Here is a 16,551-nt window from a genome sequence, read left to right as displayed (position 1 = left end):
ATCTCAATTCATTAGGTGGAGTCAAAGTAAATTCAAGATGCGAGCGCAGGCAATTGAGACGCTAACATCTGAACTTGGTGAGCTTCAAAAAAATTGGGGTGCATATGTTGATGAGATTCACGAGAAGGCGAAATTGCTTGTTCAGTTATCGGCGCAGGAGGAAAGCTTTTGGCAACAAAGGTCACGAGTTCAATGGCTTATGGAAGGCGATGCGAACACCTTTTTCCATCCAGCAACCATGCAACGGGGGTGGAGGAATCATACTGAAAGTCAAACAGGAGGATGGTTATTGAGAGGAGCGGCCGAATAGGGTCAAGAAACTAATTGATGACTACTTTCTCAATCTTTTCACTTCTGTGGGGTGCAGGAATTGGGGAGATATTTTGGAATGTGTACCTACTTCAGTTTCGGACAGTATGAATGAGTCTTTGTTGCCTTCAATATCTGATGTGGAGATTCAAGATGCAACGATGCAGATGGGTGGTCTCAAAGCTTCGGGACCCGATGGATTTCAAGGAGTGTTCTATCATTCTTTTTGGCAGACTATCAGGGAGGATGTTCATGCTTTGGTTTGGATGTTGGAAGGTGGAGAGGTTAATTCCAGGATAATATTGGGATTGCTCATGAACTCTTTCATTTCCCTCAAGGTTCAGATTCTAAATCTGTCACAGAGTATGTAAAGAAATATTTACACGTAACAATAAATTATTGAATTATAACGTCATATAACGATGAATTCGTTTCATGTAAGATATTTTCATGTATGTAATGTCTATGGACATTGTACAATGACTTGTAGGCTAGTCGCTTCTAGCAATTGGCTCGACCAAATCCACCAAGGAGTTTGGGACACACATCAATCACATCTTGGCCATTCTTCACATGCGGCTTTGTTCTTTCCATCTGGAGCGGTCTCAGCCGGTCACGTGTAAACTTGTGCATCATGTGTGGTGTTTCACAAGGAAGATGATAGGGATCCCATGATCATGACGGTTTATCGTACATCGTGCAGTAAAAAATAATTTCAAAATTTAAAATTTAAAATTAAATATAAATAGTACGTAACGAAAACTGACAGCACAATGTACGATGAACAGTCACGATCACATGATACCTAGGATCCCTAAGAAAGGGTCCGGTGTGGATCCTTTCCGGTTTCACAAGTACTCTATTACTAGTGCCAAAAGTATTTTGATATTAAAGAAGATTTTTATCTTTCACTCGCAAGTCACATGATCGAAAAGATAGAGAAATATTACGAAATATAAGAGATAAAAATGAAGAAATAAAAATTGATTCGAATAATTTGGTTCAATATTTGCACTTGATCGATTCGAACAATTTTGTTTGGTTTTTTAACGTTAGAGGTGTAGTCTTGAATTTAACCGAACAGAACCGTAGTTGGATTGATTTGATTTAGTTTGGTGTATAAGAAAACGACCATATTCATTTTACTATTTACACTTTGACATTATTTTACTGAACCAAACCGGTCACCAAATGAATCCATTTGGTAAGATAATGCTACTAGGCCGAACCGAACAACGTCTGTGAATTGCTAGCACGAGAATCGTTTCCCTGTCGATAATCCGATGCCAAACAATAAGAACACAATGCGGTGAAACTCGAAAGCAATCTGTATCAAATCCTTGTTTTCTGTTTTGTATGCTGTATAATGTAGTTATTCAGTCACTCAAAAAGGCTCAAAGTAGTGAAATTCACCTTAAACCAACCATCCTATCAATCACAAACTGTAATATTGTTCGTATTTTGGCTATATGGATTCGAAAACAATATACTGAAAGAGAGAGATCCGAACTTGACTGTAAAAATACTTAAGTGACCATATTTTTTTAGAGAAATTTATCTAATATATGTACGTGATAAATTTAGTAATCTTATTCAATAATCAAAATTTAATGGTAAAAAATTTTAATGTACAAATTAGTCATACCTGAATAATTTTTTAAAGTTACAAGATATACTTGTTGTGGAAAATTGTGAGAATGATTGAATGCCCACATGAGAATGGTGTTGAATAGTAGGGAGTTTGTTATGTTATGCTTTTTCAAAAGGTGTAGTCACGGGTGATTCTTCTTGTAAAGCTATGGATGTGGCTCTATAAATAGAGCACACCGCAAGTGATCAAGGTACATCTTAGAAAAGAAGAAAATCAATAATATCAGTATCTCTCACTTCCCTTGCAATACTTTTGTGTTATAGTTAAGAAAATAAATAGTGTGATATTTTGCACCCATTTCACTCATGTCACTAGCAAATATTATCTCTCTAACTTTTGTCTATTTATAACACGTTATCAGCATGACTCTTTAATCCTAACCAGTTCTCATCTCCCTTCACCGAAAAATGCTTCCTCCAAGGATTTTACTGTTCTTCTTCTTCCTTTGCCTCATCTTCCTGATATACTTTTGTGAAGATCTGCTAGCACCGTGTCTGCTTCTAATCCTCAATATAACGATTACATATATTTTTGATCTTGTTTGGTGTAATTCTTGATTACTAACCCAATATTTATTTATGTTAATTTTTACTGCAATCAAAGATGGTGCGGTACAATCGCCCATCTTGAACTGCAAATTAAATCTTACTGCAATCCAAAATGGTGCGGTATCATCACTTATCTTGAGTTGCAGATTTAATTTTACTGCAATTTTAGATGGTGCGGTATAATCGCCCAACCGCCCTGCATATTTAAATTTTCTTGCTACTTGAATGGTGCGGAATAATTGTCCATCATATGCTATATTTTGTTTCAATGAGAATGGTGCAGTATAATCGCCCTTCTCATTAATCATGTAAATCTTGAGCCTGAAGTTTTGATTGCTTATCATTTTGATCTAAAAATCAAAATGAAAAATTTGTATGAACCATAAGTTCTAACACTACATCCCTCAAGAATACATATTATTGCAAGTTCTTACATATCTCATTTTTCTTTCAAAAAAAAAATGGCGAACTTGGCAAAACTTGATTTTGTTGCCCTGGATATTACTAGGAAGAACTACTTTACCTGGGTAGTGGATGCCAAGATCTATCTGGAAGCAGGGAATCTTGGAGAAACCATCAAGTAGGAAATTAATGCATCATCTCAAGATCGAGTGAATGCCATGATCTTTATCTGTCGTCACCTTGATGAAAGACTAAAGAGCGAGAACTTAACGGTTGATGATCTATTAGCTCTCTAGAAGGCACCGAGAAATAGATACAATCATCAGAAAATGGTGATCCTTCTAAGGGCTCGTTATGAGTGGACTCACCTGAAGATCCAGGATTTCAAGTCGGTGGCTGAGTACAATTCTGCAATGTTCAAAATTAGCTCCCAGATGAAGTTATGTGGAAAGACCATCACTGAGGAGGATATGCTGGAAAAGACCTTCAACACCTTTCATGCCTCTAATGTGCTCTTGCAGCAACAATATAAAGAACGAGGCTTTACTAAGTACAATCAGCTGATATCTGTGCTCATTGTAGTTGAACAAAATAATGAGCTCCTGATGAAGAATCATCAGTCCTGACCTACTGGATCTGCACCATTCTCAGAAATGAATGTTGCTTCCCTCGAAATGAACACCATATCCTCTCGTGGCAATAAATGCAAACGAGAGCGTGGACACAGACGAGGTCAGTGGAACAGGAAAGGCATGAATCATGGTGTTCAGTTTTACAACCAGGTTCCAATGCATAATTCAGGCCCAAAAAATGCAAATCGCCACAAAGGCAAAGCTTATATGAATAATACTCATAGAAATCCTGAAGGAGTTTACCATAAGTGTGGTGGCAATGGGCATTGGGCGCATACCTATCGTACCCTAAAATATTTGGTAGATTTGTATCAAGCCTCCTTCAAGGAGAAAGGTGTCGAGACCAATTTCCTTAACCAGGTTAAACCGATGGATATACCTGATCAAGTGTTCGATTTATCAGGGCAATTAAACACAACCCACCTAGATGTATCAGACTTCATTGTGGAAAGGGGGAATGAAGTGTATGGGTCTGAGTGAATCATTCTTGTTTAATGTACTCTTATTATCCTGAACTTGTAGTCTAATGCTTGCATTTCAAAATCAATAAAAGTGGTATGTCAATTTCCTTTTATTATAAATAAATTGTTTTTAACTGTGATTTCCTTACTCAGAGAGCATGGATAAAAACTATGGTTATTCTCAAAACAAGAGCAATGGTGGAGATATTTGACACACCCCGATCCCGATATTCCCCGAACACCAAGATAGATACGTGCTGGTTGACACCCGAGGGTGACGAAAGCCATTTATTGAATGCAAATGCTGAGAACAATGAATACATAAGACTAATAGAAATTTAAATATAATTATTATGCAAATGAGGAACGTGTTCAGAGCATATAACTAACTAGAATACTAGAAGAAATAATATAAAATCGAATGAATAAAAGAATGGGTCCTACACCGAGAGGACTCGAAGATGCTGATGCGGAAGTGCCTTGACGCCGGAATTGTACGCCTCAATTCTAAGTCCTGAGGGGGCGCAAAACAAACATTAGTGGACCGAGTTGATATATATATATATATATAATATAATATTGAAACAGTTATCAACATACTAACCCCTAAAGTTTTATGAAAACTAATAGCATAATAAGTGGTAGTTTTTCCAAAAACTCTAGCATGCCATAAAACCTTTCATAAAATGTATCTCGTATATAGTGTGCTAACTAGTGGTATCAATATCTTCCGAAGACATATAGAACTCTTCCTTCAGAACACTTCCTTCACAAGTATCAATCGCCCGAAGGCTCATACAGCACCCAACCCGAAGATCAATATAAGTATCAATCGCCTGAAGGCTCCTACAACACCCAACCCGAAGGTCAATAATAGGGACCACTAGGTACGCACAAAACCACGGAAAATAATCTTTCCAAACATAGGTACATATATCTCAAAAGCATATTCATGGTATAAAGTCATCCATCATCTATACTATAAAGAAGTGTATAAAAACATGTTCTAAATAGTATATCGTCATCCATCAGATATCTTACAAGAATATGGGTTCGATAGAAAATATGGTATTCCAAAATAAGCTTAGTATAGCATGATAATCAGTTTCTCATAAAATGTTCACAAAACGTATTCAGTAAATCATGTTTTTCATGTATGCATTTCTACTATTAAAACATGCATTTTAGAAGGGGTCCATTCACAGATACTTCGTCGCCAAAAAGCCACGCAAACTAGCGAAGATAGAAATGCCACAATAATTGCCCCTAAGCACATAAAGGGTCCAATTAATAAAACACTATTAAAACTATTGAATTTGAGAAAACGGACGTCAAAAATGGAATCAGGACGTCGAATTATGCTAAGAAGGGTCCGGGGTAAATTTCGTAAAATTCAACATAAAGAATATTCCCTAATGGAATATTCCCCATAAAGGGTTTTGGGCCAATTAGAGTTTAGGGTTTTGGACTTAGGTTAGGGTTAGGTTAGTGGGTTAGGTAGCGCCTAGGCTAAAAAGGTTTTGGGCTTTAAAGGGTTAAAAGAGTTTTGGGTTAGGCCTTTGGGCTTAAGACTTTGGGATTTGGGCTTAGGCTTTGGGCTGGGCTACCTAACCCAAAGGAAATCTGAGTTGGGATATGGTTCTCAGGCCAAGGTTTTGGTCGATTTTTGGCACACTTTCAAACGCTCATAACTTCTTCGTTACTCAACCAAATCGAGTGATTCAAAAATGAAAATCATAGTTCTCGACGAAATGAAGAGAATCGTACCTTGCACAACTAATAACTTGTTGTGGTTTGGTTGGAAAATGCCTTGAAAGTCTTGAAGGTCGTCGAAAATTAGGTAAGATTCAAATGGATATAACTTCTTCAATACTCAACGAAATTGGGTGATTCAAAAAGGAAAGTTGTATTAATCAGTGAGACGAAGAGGTTGATACCTTGCATGCCGGCCAACTTACTTTGGTTTGGCCGAAAATTGCCTCGAAAGGGGCAATGCTCGCCAAAAAATTAGGGAAGTTTTCCCCTGTGAGGTTCCTACGTCCAAACATTGATAAAACTTCTTAAAACCACTTCCAAACATACAGTAAGACATGATCTACAACTTTTGGATGAGCTTCAAGGCTTACCTTCGCCAGATGAGGAGGAAACTCATTGGAGAACTTTGGTGAACAGTGTAGGCTGAGAGAAAGGGAAGGGTTCGGGGTGTTCTCTTTTTATTCTAAGCTCACTAAGGTGTTAATGGAGATGTTGATGTTGTTGTGGTATTGTTTGTTGGTGAGAAAAGCCCTCGAAAGAAGCTGAAATAGAGAGAGTTGAGAAGGAGTTTAGAGAGAGAGAAAAATAGAGCTTTTTTTAGAAAATAAAAGGAAAGGGGAGAGGGGGACTCATGGGTCCAAAAAGGGAAAAAGAAAAAGGAGGCCGTGTATGGGAGATAAAAAAGGAATGAGGGCCCCATGGGCACACACATTAAGACCCAAAAATAATTTTACAAGAAAAATATCCCAAACTTAGTGAAATTACAAATTAATTTGGGGGTGGGGTTTCACGTATTTGTCTTGTAGATAGCGCAACCACGCATACAATACTTTGAGATCGGAAATATTTCTTAAGCTTGATGCTTACAAAAGTAAAGATAACAACAATATCAAGTCAATAAGATGAGATTGAAGGCTCAGGGAAAACCCAGACCATGTTACCAAATGGAACAATATTGTCCATACAAAATGCGATGTAAGCTACTCGATCTACTTGAATTTTGTTGAGTTTTAAAGACATACGTTTAAATGGATACCACATTGAAACAAAAAGTGCAGACAATGTGGAGTATCTATACATTACATTCAATGATACACATAAGCATATATTGGAGAAGTTGCATGGTTTATCTAGTGGATTGTATTATACATACATAAAGACAATTGAAGCACAACTGTCATGAACCAGAAGTTTATTGATAAAAAAATTTACATGATTTGGCATGACCGTCTTGGTCATCCATGATCCACCATGATGCGTAGAATCATTATCAACTATAATGAACATCCATTATTGAGTCGACACATTGTTATCTCAAATGATAACCCTTGCAAGGCTTGTTCTCAAGGGAAGTTGGTAATTAGACCATCACAACTAAAGATTGATGCTGAATCCCCATCTTTTTTGCAAAGAATTCAAGGGGATATTTGTGGGCCTATTCAACCACCTTATGGATCATTTTGATATTTTATGGTTTTGGTTGATGCATCTACCAGATGATCACATGTTTGCCTATTGTCTACTCGAAATGTAATTTTTGCGAGACTTCATGCTCAGATAATTAAGTTGCAAGCACAGTTCACAGATTACCCTATTAAGTCAATTCGACTTAATAACGTTGGTGAATTTACTTCTCAAACCTTTGATGATTATTGCATGACATTGGGCATTGATGTTGAACACTCTGTTCCTCATGTCCATACTCAAACTGGTTTAGCAGAAGCATTTATCAAACGGTTTCAATTAATAGTTCGCACTCTGCTAATGAAAACTAAATTGCCAGTTTTTACATGGAGACATGCCATTTTACATACTGCATTATTGGTTCGATTTAGACCCATAGCCAACAACCAATACTCATCAATACAACTCGTGTTTGGGCATCAGCCAAATATTTCACATTTAAGAGTTTTTAGTTGTGTTGTTTATGTGCATATTGCACCGCCACAACGCACTAAAATGGGACTTCAGCGCAAACTGAGAATTTATGGGGGTTTTGATTCACCATCTATCATTAGATATTTAGAACCCTTGACAGGTGATATGCTTACAGCTCGTTTTGCTGATTGTCACTATGATGAGACAGTTTTCCCATCGTTAGGGGGAAAAAAGACCGTTCCAGAAGAATGGCAAGAGCTGACATGGGTTGTACCTATCTTATCTCATTTTGATCCACGAAGCATTCAATGTGAAAATGAAGAGAAAAGGATCGTTTATCTTTAAAGTATTGCTAATCAAATGCCAAATGCATTTAATGATGCTTCAAAAATGACAAAGTAATATATTCCAGCTGCAAATGCATCTGTAAGAATTGATGTCCCTGTTGGACAAAATAAAGGCAACGAATGATTCATCCGGTGCACTTCTAAAATGTGGTAGACCCCTAGGTTTAAAAGATTCAGCCCTTTGAAAGAGAAAGACGAGGGAATAGCTGAATCCAAATGAAATCATTCAGGAAGAGAAAATGAATAACATATTCACAATTCATGATTCTGTACTTTCAGAAAAAGAAAATGTCATTGATGAGATACATGTCCCTGAAGAGACAAAAGTACATGAAGGCAAAGAAATCTTCATAAATTATGCATGTACTAATGAATTGTGGGATCAAAATGAAATAATCATCGACAACATGTTCGCATTCACAGTAGCAACTGAAATCTTATTAAGCGATGACATTGAGCCCCACTCTGTTGATGAATGTAAACAGAGACAGGATTGGCCTAAGTGGAAAGATGCAATCTAGGTAGAATTAAATTCCTTGGAAAGGCGAAATGTTTTTGGACACCAAACCCTGCCTGGTGTAAACCCCGTGGGTTACAAATGAGTATTCACAAGGAAGCGCAATGAGAAAAATGAGATTGCAAGATATAAAGCACTACTCGTTGCACAAGGCTTTTCACAAAGACCTAGAATTGATTATGAGGAGACGTACTCTCATGTAATGGATGCAATTACGTTCCGTTACTTAATAAGTTTGGTAGTTTCAGAAAAATCTTGACATGTGATTTATGAATGTCTTCACCGCGTATCTATATGGAAAATTAGATACTGATATATATATGAAAGTCCCAGAAGGACTTAAGTTGCCTGAAACAACTAAGAAACCACGAGGTATGCTCTCAATCAAATTAAGGCAATCATTATATGGGCTGAAACAATCTGGACGGATATGGTATAATCGTCTCAGTGAGTATTTGATCAAAGAAGGATATATCAACAATGTCATTTTCCCTTGTGTGTTCATTAAGAAATCCAATTCTGGATTTGCTATAATGGCAGTATATGTCGATGATATGAACCTAGTTGGAACTCCTGAAGAGCTTAATAAAACTGCTGAATATCTGAAAAGCGAATTTGAAATGAAAGACCTTGAGAAAACAAAATATTGTCTCGGCCTGCAGATTGAGCATTGTGCTAATGGAATTTTGGTCCACCAGTTAGATTACATTGAAAAATTCTAAGGCAATTTGGCATGGATAAGGCTTATCCACTCAACACGCCAATGGTCGTTCGTTATTTAGACATTAAGAAAGATCAATTTTGTCCAAAAGAAGATTATGAAATGGTCCTTAGTCCAGAAGTACCATATCTAAGTGCTATAAGTGCTTTATTGTATTTAGCACAATGTACTAGACCAGATATAGCTTTTTCAGTCAACTTGTTAGCAAGGTTCTAAAAAATGCTAGGCGCTAGTCGGGCGGCGGGTTGGCACCTAGCGCCTAGGCGGTTAGGCATGATCTAGGCGCGGATTTAGGTAAATTTCTTGTATATCTTGTAAATAAATGCATATTGACACATAAAAAATTATAATTGTATAAAATCCATAGATAAAATAATAAAAGAATAATAAAATACAAAAATAATATCTAACAAGTCTAAAATTTAGAAACACATTAAGCATATATGCCATATAACTTAAGACATTTTAAATGATTATATCTAATTTAAAAAAAATACAAATAAAAATCCCACGTAGTGGGTTGAATGGTTCATGATAAAACTACTAGGAAGCCATGCTAGGCATCCCCTAACCAAACCACGCACATTGATATCATCAACAAAATCTTCTCTCTTTTATTTATGATTTTATCTGGGTTGGTGTCCCACTTTGAACTTTGGAGCACCAAAACCGTTAGAAAAACATCCTTCCCCATTTCAACCACCACGTGTGTGGTGTGACCCTACCCCTCCACCCCTAGTTCCCATCACTCACATCAACAAGAGACTCACAAACAAAGGAGACCATCTTTTTTTGGAAAGAAACAAAGGAGATCATCTTTTATTCTTTTTTATTCTTTCCTTTTCCCTATCTTGAATATAAAAATCTAAACAATCAATAGTAACTTGATGTTGGGTATTGACAGCCCATTTTTCTTTTTTGATAGGTCAACTTAATGCTAGCTATCCAAACATGATTGGACGAAATTAAAAAATAAATTAAATGGAAAAGTTTGAGGGTGGTCACATGAGAATGAAAGGATGAGAGAGAAACTCATTTTCTCCTCTTCTTCCTCATTTCGTCTTCACAAGAACAGAACCTGCAAACTTACAAATTCCAGAACACACTGTACTCATTCTTTCTCAAGTTTGAAAACAGAAAAAAATTGAAATTCCAGACCGCTTAGGCTAACCAACCAGCCGCCTAGGACGCCCAAGGTTTGCCCAAGCCGCCTAAGTCCTTACCTGATTAAGAGTTAATCCCGACGGTTGGCCACCACCTAGACCGATTTTTAGAACACTGCTTGTTAGCAAGGTATGGCTCTGCTCCAACAATTTGTCATTGGAAGGGAGGCAAAGATGTATTGTAATACATTCGTGGGACAACAGACATGGGTCTCTTATATTTAGAGAAATCCACAAATGACCAGATCCTTATTGGATACGTAGATACTGGTTTTCTCTCTGATTCGCATAAAGCCCACTCACAAACTGGATACGTGTTCACTAATGAAGATACAATAATCTCATGGCGCTCAACAAAGCAAACACTAGTTGCTACATCTTCCAATCACTTGGAAATACTTACTTTACATGAAGCAAGTCGTGAATGTTCTTGGTTAAGATCAATGATCCATCACATCTGGAATTCATGTGGTCTACTTTCAAAGACAAACACTCCAACTGTCATTCATGAAGATAATGTAGCCTGTGTTGCCCAATTCATCAAGGGCGATAAGACTAAACACATATCTTCAAAGTTTTTCAGTGCACATGAGCTTCAAAAGGCTAAAGTTATTGAAGTCATACAAATCCATTCTAATGAAAATTTGGCAGACCTGTTCACCAAATCTCTACCAAAGTGCATATTTCAGAAGCTAATGCAGAGTATCTGATTACGTCGACTTACCAATCAGCTAAATTTGAAAAATGCGGAATCAGGGGGAGCATTCATGATACATGTAAGTTGTACTCTTTTTCATTCGACTAGGATTTTTCCCACTGAGTTTTTCCTATCAAGGTTTTAATGAGGCAACATAAGCATGCTTAACACTATATCAACAATCCAAATAAAGTTGTACTCTTTTTCCTTCGTTATAGTTTCTTCCCACTAGGTTTTTCCAAGCAATGTTTTAACGAGGCAACTGATGTTGATACGTGGGCATCCAAGGGGAAGTGTTGTGGAAAATTGTGAGAATGATTGAATGCCCACATGGGAATAGTGTTGAATAGTAGGGAGTTTGTTATGTTATGCTTTTTTCAAAAGGTGTAGTCACACGTGATTCCTTCATTTCCCTGTAAACCTATGGATATGACTCTATAAAGAGAGCACACCGCAAGTGATCAAGGTACAACTTAGAAAAGAAGAAAATCAATAATATTAGTATTCTTCACTTCATTTGCAATACTTTTGTGTTATAGTTAAGAAACTAAATAGTATGATATTTTGCCCCCGCTTCACTCCTATCACTAGCAAATGTTATATCTCTAACTTTTGCCTATTTATAACAAGATTCAAATTTAATTGCAAGACGATAATATTTTTAACCAACTGGCTCTGCGATTGTGCAAGTTTTGTATAGACGCCCTCTCTCTCTCAATTATTTATGGTCTTTCTCTCTCTCTCTCAATTATTTATGGTCTCTCTCTCTCAATTATTTATGGCCCTCAACCATTAACATGACAATCCTCCATTGTTGGAATGTTGCTACTCATTAGGCTCTACGCTTTCCCGTCGTCTTCCCCAGTGTGGGTTAGGCTTTGTTTCCCCTTTGTTTTTTTGGTATTGTGAGAGTTTCTCTCTGCTTGTTTCATGTTCTCTTTGGGCTTTGCCTTGTTAATATAAATATTTATTTATCAAAAAAAAAAAAATTTATGGCTCTCTCTCTCTCTCTCTGAATTATTTATGGTCAAACCGTAAATTAGTAACGAGTGGCGTCCTATTGTTTGCTGTGGGACTGTGTCCCAATTATGAATATATACCAGCAAAACTTCACAGGCTGAGGGCCAAATACCCATATCATATCCCCTTTCATCTCCTCCGAACCCAACATTTTGCCTCTCATTCTTATTCCCAACTTCTCAAAGCTTCAAAGCTTCAAACTTTGCTTTGTCCGGGTAAAATTCCCAACTGGGTTTCTCTCACTTACCCTCTTCTCTCTCCTCTTTCTCTCCCATGCTGGTTCCAATTGTTGTAACGTTTGATGGGTTGTTACATTTAATGGGGTTGTTTCAATTGTTTGTATAGTGGCTGTTGTGGTTGTTAAACTTGTTCACAACACCATTCCTTTTGTTTGCTTGGTATTTTGGTAGGTTGTGTGGCAGGGTGGTATGCTAAAATTTCATTCCTTTTTATACACTGAGAGATTGGTACTTGATTTTAGCAAAATCTTGAAGATATATTTGTTTTTCCATGTAATTTGATGATGTTTTCATTCGGGTTGGTCCTGAAATGGTCAATTATAATCCTGCTGGTTATACTTTTTTTACATGTTAATTTATAGAGATTTTGATGCTAATTTTGTTTCTGTAGGTACTCGTTAAATTACTTTACTCTTTTCCCAATTTGCTAAAATTTTATGGGGGGTTAAATTTCTTCATTTTTTAAATTTCTATGCAATATCTACTCACTGGATATGGATTTTAATTAGATGGTTCTGAATATGATATTAAGCAGCAGTTCTGTCGGTTAGTCTTCCTATTTGCAGTTTTGGGTTTTGTTGTTTTCTTGGAGGTAAATTTTAGTGCAAAAGTGGTAATCTTTTTCCTATGTGTATAATCTTTCAGAATGGGAACTGCTGGTGATACTAAGTATGGTGCGTACACCTACGAGAACCTCGAGAGGGAGCCTTATTGGCCTTCTGAAAAGCTCCGAATTTCCATCACTGGGGCAGGTGGCTTTGTCGCCTCCCACATTGCCCGGAGATTGAAGAATGAGGGTCATTACATCATTGCTTCTGACTGGAAGAAGAATGACTACATGACTGAAGACATCTTCTGCCATGAATTCCATCTTGCTGACCTCAGGGTTATGGATAATTGCTTGAAGGTTACTAAGAATGTTGACCATGTGTTCAACCTCGCAGCTGATATGGGCGGAATGGGCTTCATTCAGTCCAACCATTCCGTCATCTTTTATAATAATACCATGATTTGCTTCAACATGGTTGAGGCTTCTCGGATCAATGATGTGAAGAGGTTTGTTGTCCTAAAGTCGTATTTTGACTGAGATGTATGAATTCATATTGTAACTATTGTTTGAGTTCGAAAATTTGGATTTTATCTCCAAAATGCTTTAAAGATATACTCAAATACTCAAATTCTCTATCTGTTATATGGGTTTCTGCAGGTTTTTCTATGCTTCAAGTGCTTGTATTTATCCTGAATTTAAGCAGCTGGAAACCAATGTGAGCCTGAAGGAGTCTGATGCTTGGCCTGCGGAGGTATATAACATTACGGTTATGATTTTTTGCTCTAGTACTAATTGTGTTAAATGAATTTACTCTTCTTGCCTTTATTTGCAGCCTCAAGATGCTTATGGCTTGCAGAAGCTTGCAACTGAGGAATTGTGCAAGCACTACACAAAAGACTTTGGAATTGAGTGCCGTATTGGAAGGTTCCACAACACTTATGGTCCATTTGGAACCTGGAAAGGTGACTTGAATTGCAATTATAGCTGACATGTATGCATGGCCTTTTTGCTTTTTGGCCTAGTTTTGTTGCTTCCTTATAGGTGGAAGGGAGAAGGCTCCTGCTGCTTTTTGCAGAAAGGCACTCACTGCCACTGAAAAGTTTGAGATGTGGGGAGATGGACTTCAGACCCGATCCTTTACTTTTATTGATGAATGTGTAGAAGGTGTTCTTCGGTAAGAACCTTATTGTTATTACTACTTTTTCGCTCCAAACTTTCTAGCCGAAAACACTTCTTTTGAGGCTTTAAGCTTCAAAATTCTTTGACTTTCTTAGATGTTGTCAATTGTTTTTTCTGTTTCACAAGGCTTTGTGGAGTCTAGTTCAGTTGATTATGATAAAGTCAGCATATAACTTAAACCTTGAAGGATTTGATTTTGAATCTTTGCATTATTATAGTGTAAGTTCTTGCTGAAAGTGTTATGAGGGCGTTTTGCGAGTAATTGGATGAGAGTGATAGATATGAAGACAAATGAATATATTACATTGTTGAAATCTCTTTTTGTTATGCGTTCGATTCATTTCTTCAGAACCTTACAACATTGTATGGTAGATTAACGTGGCCCTTGTACAAAAACTTCCATTATTTGTTTTTCTTGGGCCAAATTTTATTAGGTATATGTAGTGTTTCACATGCAAACCCCTTTATAATTTGTAATATATATGTCTTCTCTTTTATGATATAGGTTGACGAAGTCAGACTTCCGCGAGCCACTGAATATTGGAAGTGATGAGATGGTTAGCATGAATGAGATGGCTGAGATGGTTCTTAGCTTTGAGGACAAGAAGCTGCCTATCCAGCACATTCCGGGGCCAGAGGGTGTCCGTGGTCGTAACTCGGACAACACACTGATCAAAGAGAAACTTGGTTGGGCTCCTACCATAAGGTTGAAGGTAAACAGCATGAGAGTACCCATTCTGCAGTTTCTTAATGCCACCAAGATTCCATAAAGTCGGGAGTTATTGATGTTGAATTTGTGTTTGCTCTCTGTTTACGGCATAATTTGAACATACATTTTCTTTTTACTCGTGTAGGATGGTCTGAGAATTACATACTTCTGGATCAAGGAACAGATTGAGAAAGAGAAGGCACAAGGTGCTGACCTCTCGGTGTATGGCTCATCTAAGGTTGTCGGAACCCAAGCCCCAGTTCAACTTGGTTCGCTGCTTGCTGCTGATGGTAAAGAATGAAGTGTTCGGAACAGCCTTGAAACTGCGCTGGAAAAATATAGTATTCAGCAGGTCTGGTTATGATATTGCCGCGCGTATCTATGTACAGGGACAATAAGCAGGGAAGCTTTTATTCCCCTTTACATTGTACATCTAGTTTCTTAGATTAAGGGCTGGTTTGGTATTGTTGTGCTTTGAAAAAAATTCTGCTGTGATGTGAGAATAAGCAGCTGTGAAATAAAGCAGGAGAGTGTTTGATAAACTTTTTTGTAAAGTGCTCAAAAAGCAGTATTATAGTGTATAGGAAACTTTTATGTAAAACAGTGTGACTGTGTGAAATGATAAAAAAAGTTATAATACTAGATGTGTTATTAATATAATTTTGGGTAATGTACAAAAAACTACATCAATTATTGGTGTTACGATATTTTTATACCTCATCTTTTAAAATTGACAATGTTATACCTAATCTATAGAATTTGGTCTAATGTTATACCTTTCGTTATTTGGTCGTTTACTTTTCAGTTAAATGCTGAGAGAGGGGGTTGGGGGGGGGGGGGGAAGACATTTGTTTTTTTTTTTTTTTTTTAGGTTTTTTGTTGGGGGTTGCAGGTGGGGGAAAGAAGATGAAGATTGGGGGGGGGGGGGGGAAGGAGAGGGACAAATAATTTTTTTGTATAGTTTTTAATAATATTTTAATGATTTTTTTAATATAAAGTGGGATGTGAATCAAGACACGTTAGCATTTAATTGAAAAGTAAACGGCCAAGTAAAGAAAGGTATAACATTAGACCAAATTCTAAAGATGAGATATAAAAGTGTCGTGACACCAATAGTTGATGTAGTTTTTTGTACTTTACCCTTTAATTTTCTTAAGTATTCCCCCTTTGTTTTCTCCATCCGCATCGAGAAGTCTGTCCCACTACCCCACTACTGAATCAGACTTTCCAAAAACCAAAAACATTTCACTAGAAGTCTCCCCTACAACCCCAATTTTCTCAATTTTTATTTTTTTGCTCTGTCTTCTTCTTTTTTATTTTGTGCTTCGTTCATCAATCTCTCTCACATGTCATCTGATTTGCACTACATACATGGTCTAATCATTTTTTATTTTTGAAACTGTATAGTGTGAATTTGATCATACGAAGTAGTTTCCAGTATTTAATTTTGGGTATTTGGAATAATTGAGTTTTGGTGTTTGTCTGGGCAATTTGGGATATCATAATTTGCAAAAATACGAAAATCAGTCGCTAGTAAGCGGTGCAATCTAGGAAATCTGGACAAATATGTAATACCAAAACCGAATTTGGTCCTTGCCAGAAAAGATGATGGTATTTCTCGGCGCGATTTTGTCGGCATGGGAGTGAGAGAGGACGGACAAGAGATGGGGGGAAGAACAGAGGCAGAAACAATGTCCTAGGGTATGGATCTAAGGTCAATAACGGTGATTGTTGAAGCTGGGAGTGAACGGCGTTGTGGCGAGATCGACGAGG

The 16,551-nt window shown here is 37.2% G+C and overlaps 1 protein-coding gene across 3 annotated transcripts; it reads left to right on the top strand.

Moving 5' to 3' along the window:
* The first annotated feature begins 11,824 nt into the window (after positions 1-11,824).
* Positions 11,825-15,417, top strand: LOC103434162 (GDP-mannose 3,5-epimerase 2). Of its 3 annotated transcripts, none has more exons than XM_008372473.4 (7): positions 11,825-11,951; positions 12,986-13,396; positions 13,548-13,641; positions 13,723-13,852; positions 13,932-14,064; positions 14,575-14,782; positions 14,924-15,417. In XM_008372473.4, exons 2-7 carry the CDS (start codon positions 12,987-12,989, stop codon positions 15,077-15,079), a joined length of 1,131 nt encoding a protein of 376 aa, XP_008370695.3. In that variant the 5' UTR covers positions 11,825-11,951; position 12,986; the 3' UTR covers positions 15,080-15,417. The 3 variants fall into 3 exon arrangements, with proteins under 3 accessions (XP_008370695.3, XP_008370696.3, XP_070676159.1); XM_008372474.4 differs by having other exon boundaries at positions 11,860-12,316; XM_070820058.1 differs by lacking the exon at positions 11,825-11,951 and adding an exon at positions 12,216-12,886.
* The last annotated feature ends 1,134 nt before the right edge of the window (positions 15,418-16,551 follow it).

Source organism: Malus domestica, chromosome 04, assembly GCF_042453785.1.
Source record: "Malus domestica chromosome 04, GDT2T_hap1".
Lineage (NCBI taxonomy): Eukaryota > Viridiplantae > Streptophyta > Magnoliopsida > Rosales > Rosaceae > Malus > Malus domestica.
The sequence above is the reverse complement of the archived record's forward strand: the minus strand, read 5'-3'. Positions and strand labels throughout refer to the sequence as shown.

Coding starts and splice junctions, on each gene's coding strand:
- LOC103434162 (XM_008372473.4), top strand. CDS start 12,987: ATGGGAACTGCTGGTGATACTAAGTATGGTGCGTACACCTACGAGAAC. Junction 13,397..13,547: donor CGGATCAATGATGTGAAGAG/GTTTGTTGTCCT, acceptor GGGTTTCTGCAG/GTTTTTCTATGCTTCAAGTG. Junction 14,783..14,923: donor CTCCTACCATAAGGTTGAAG/GTAAACAGCATG, acceptor TTACTCGTGTAG/GATGGTCTGAGAATTACATA.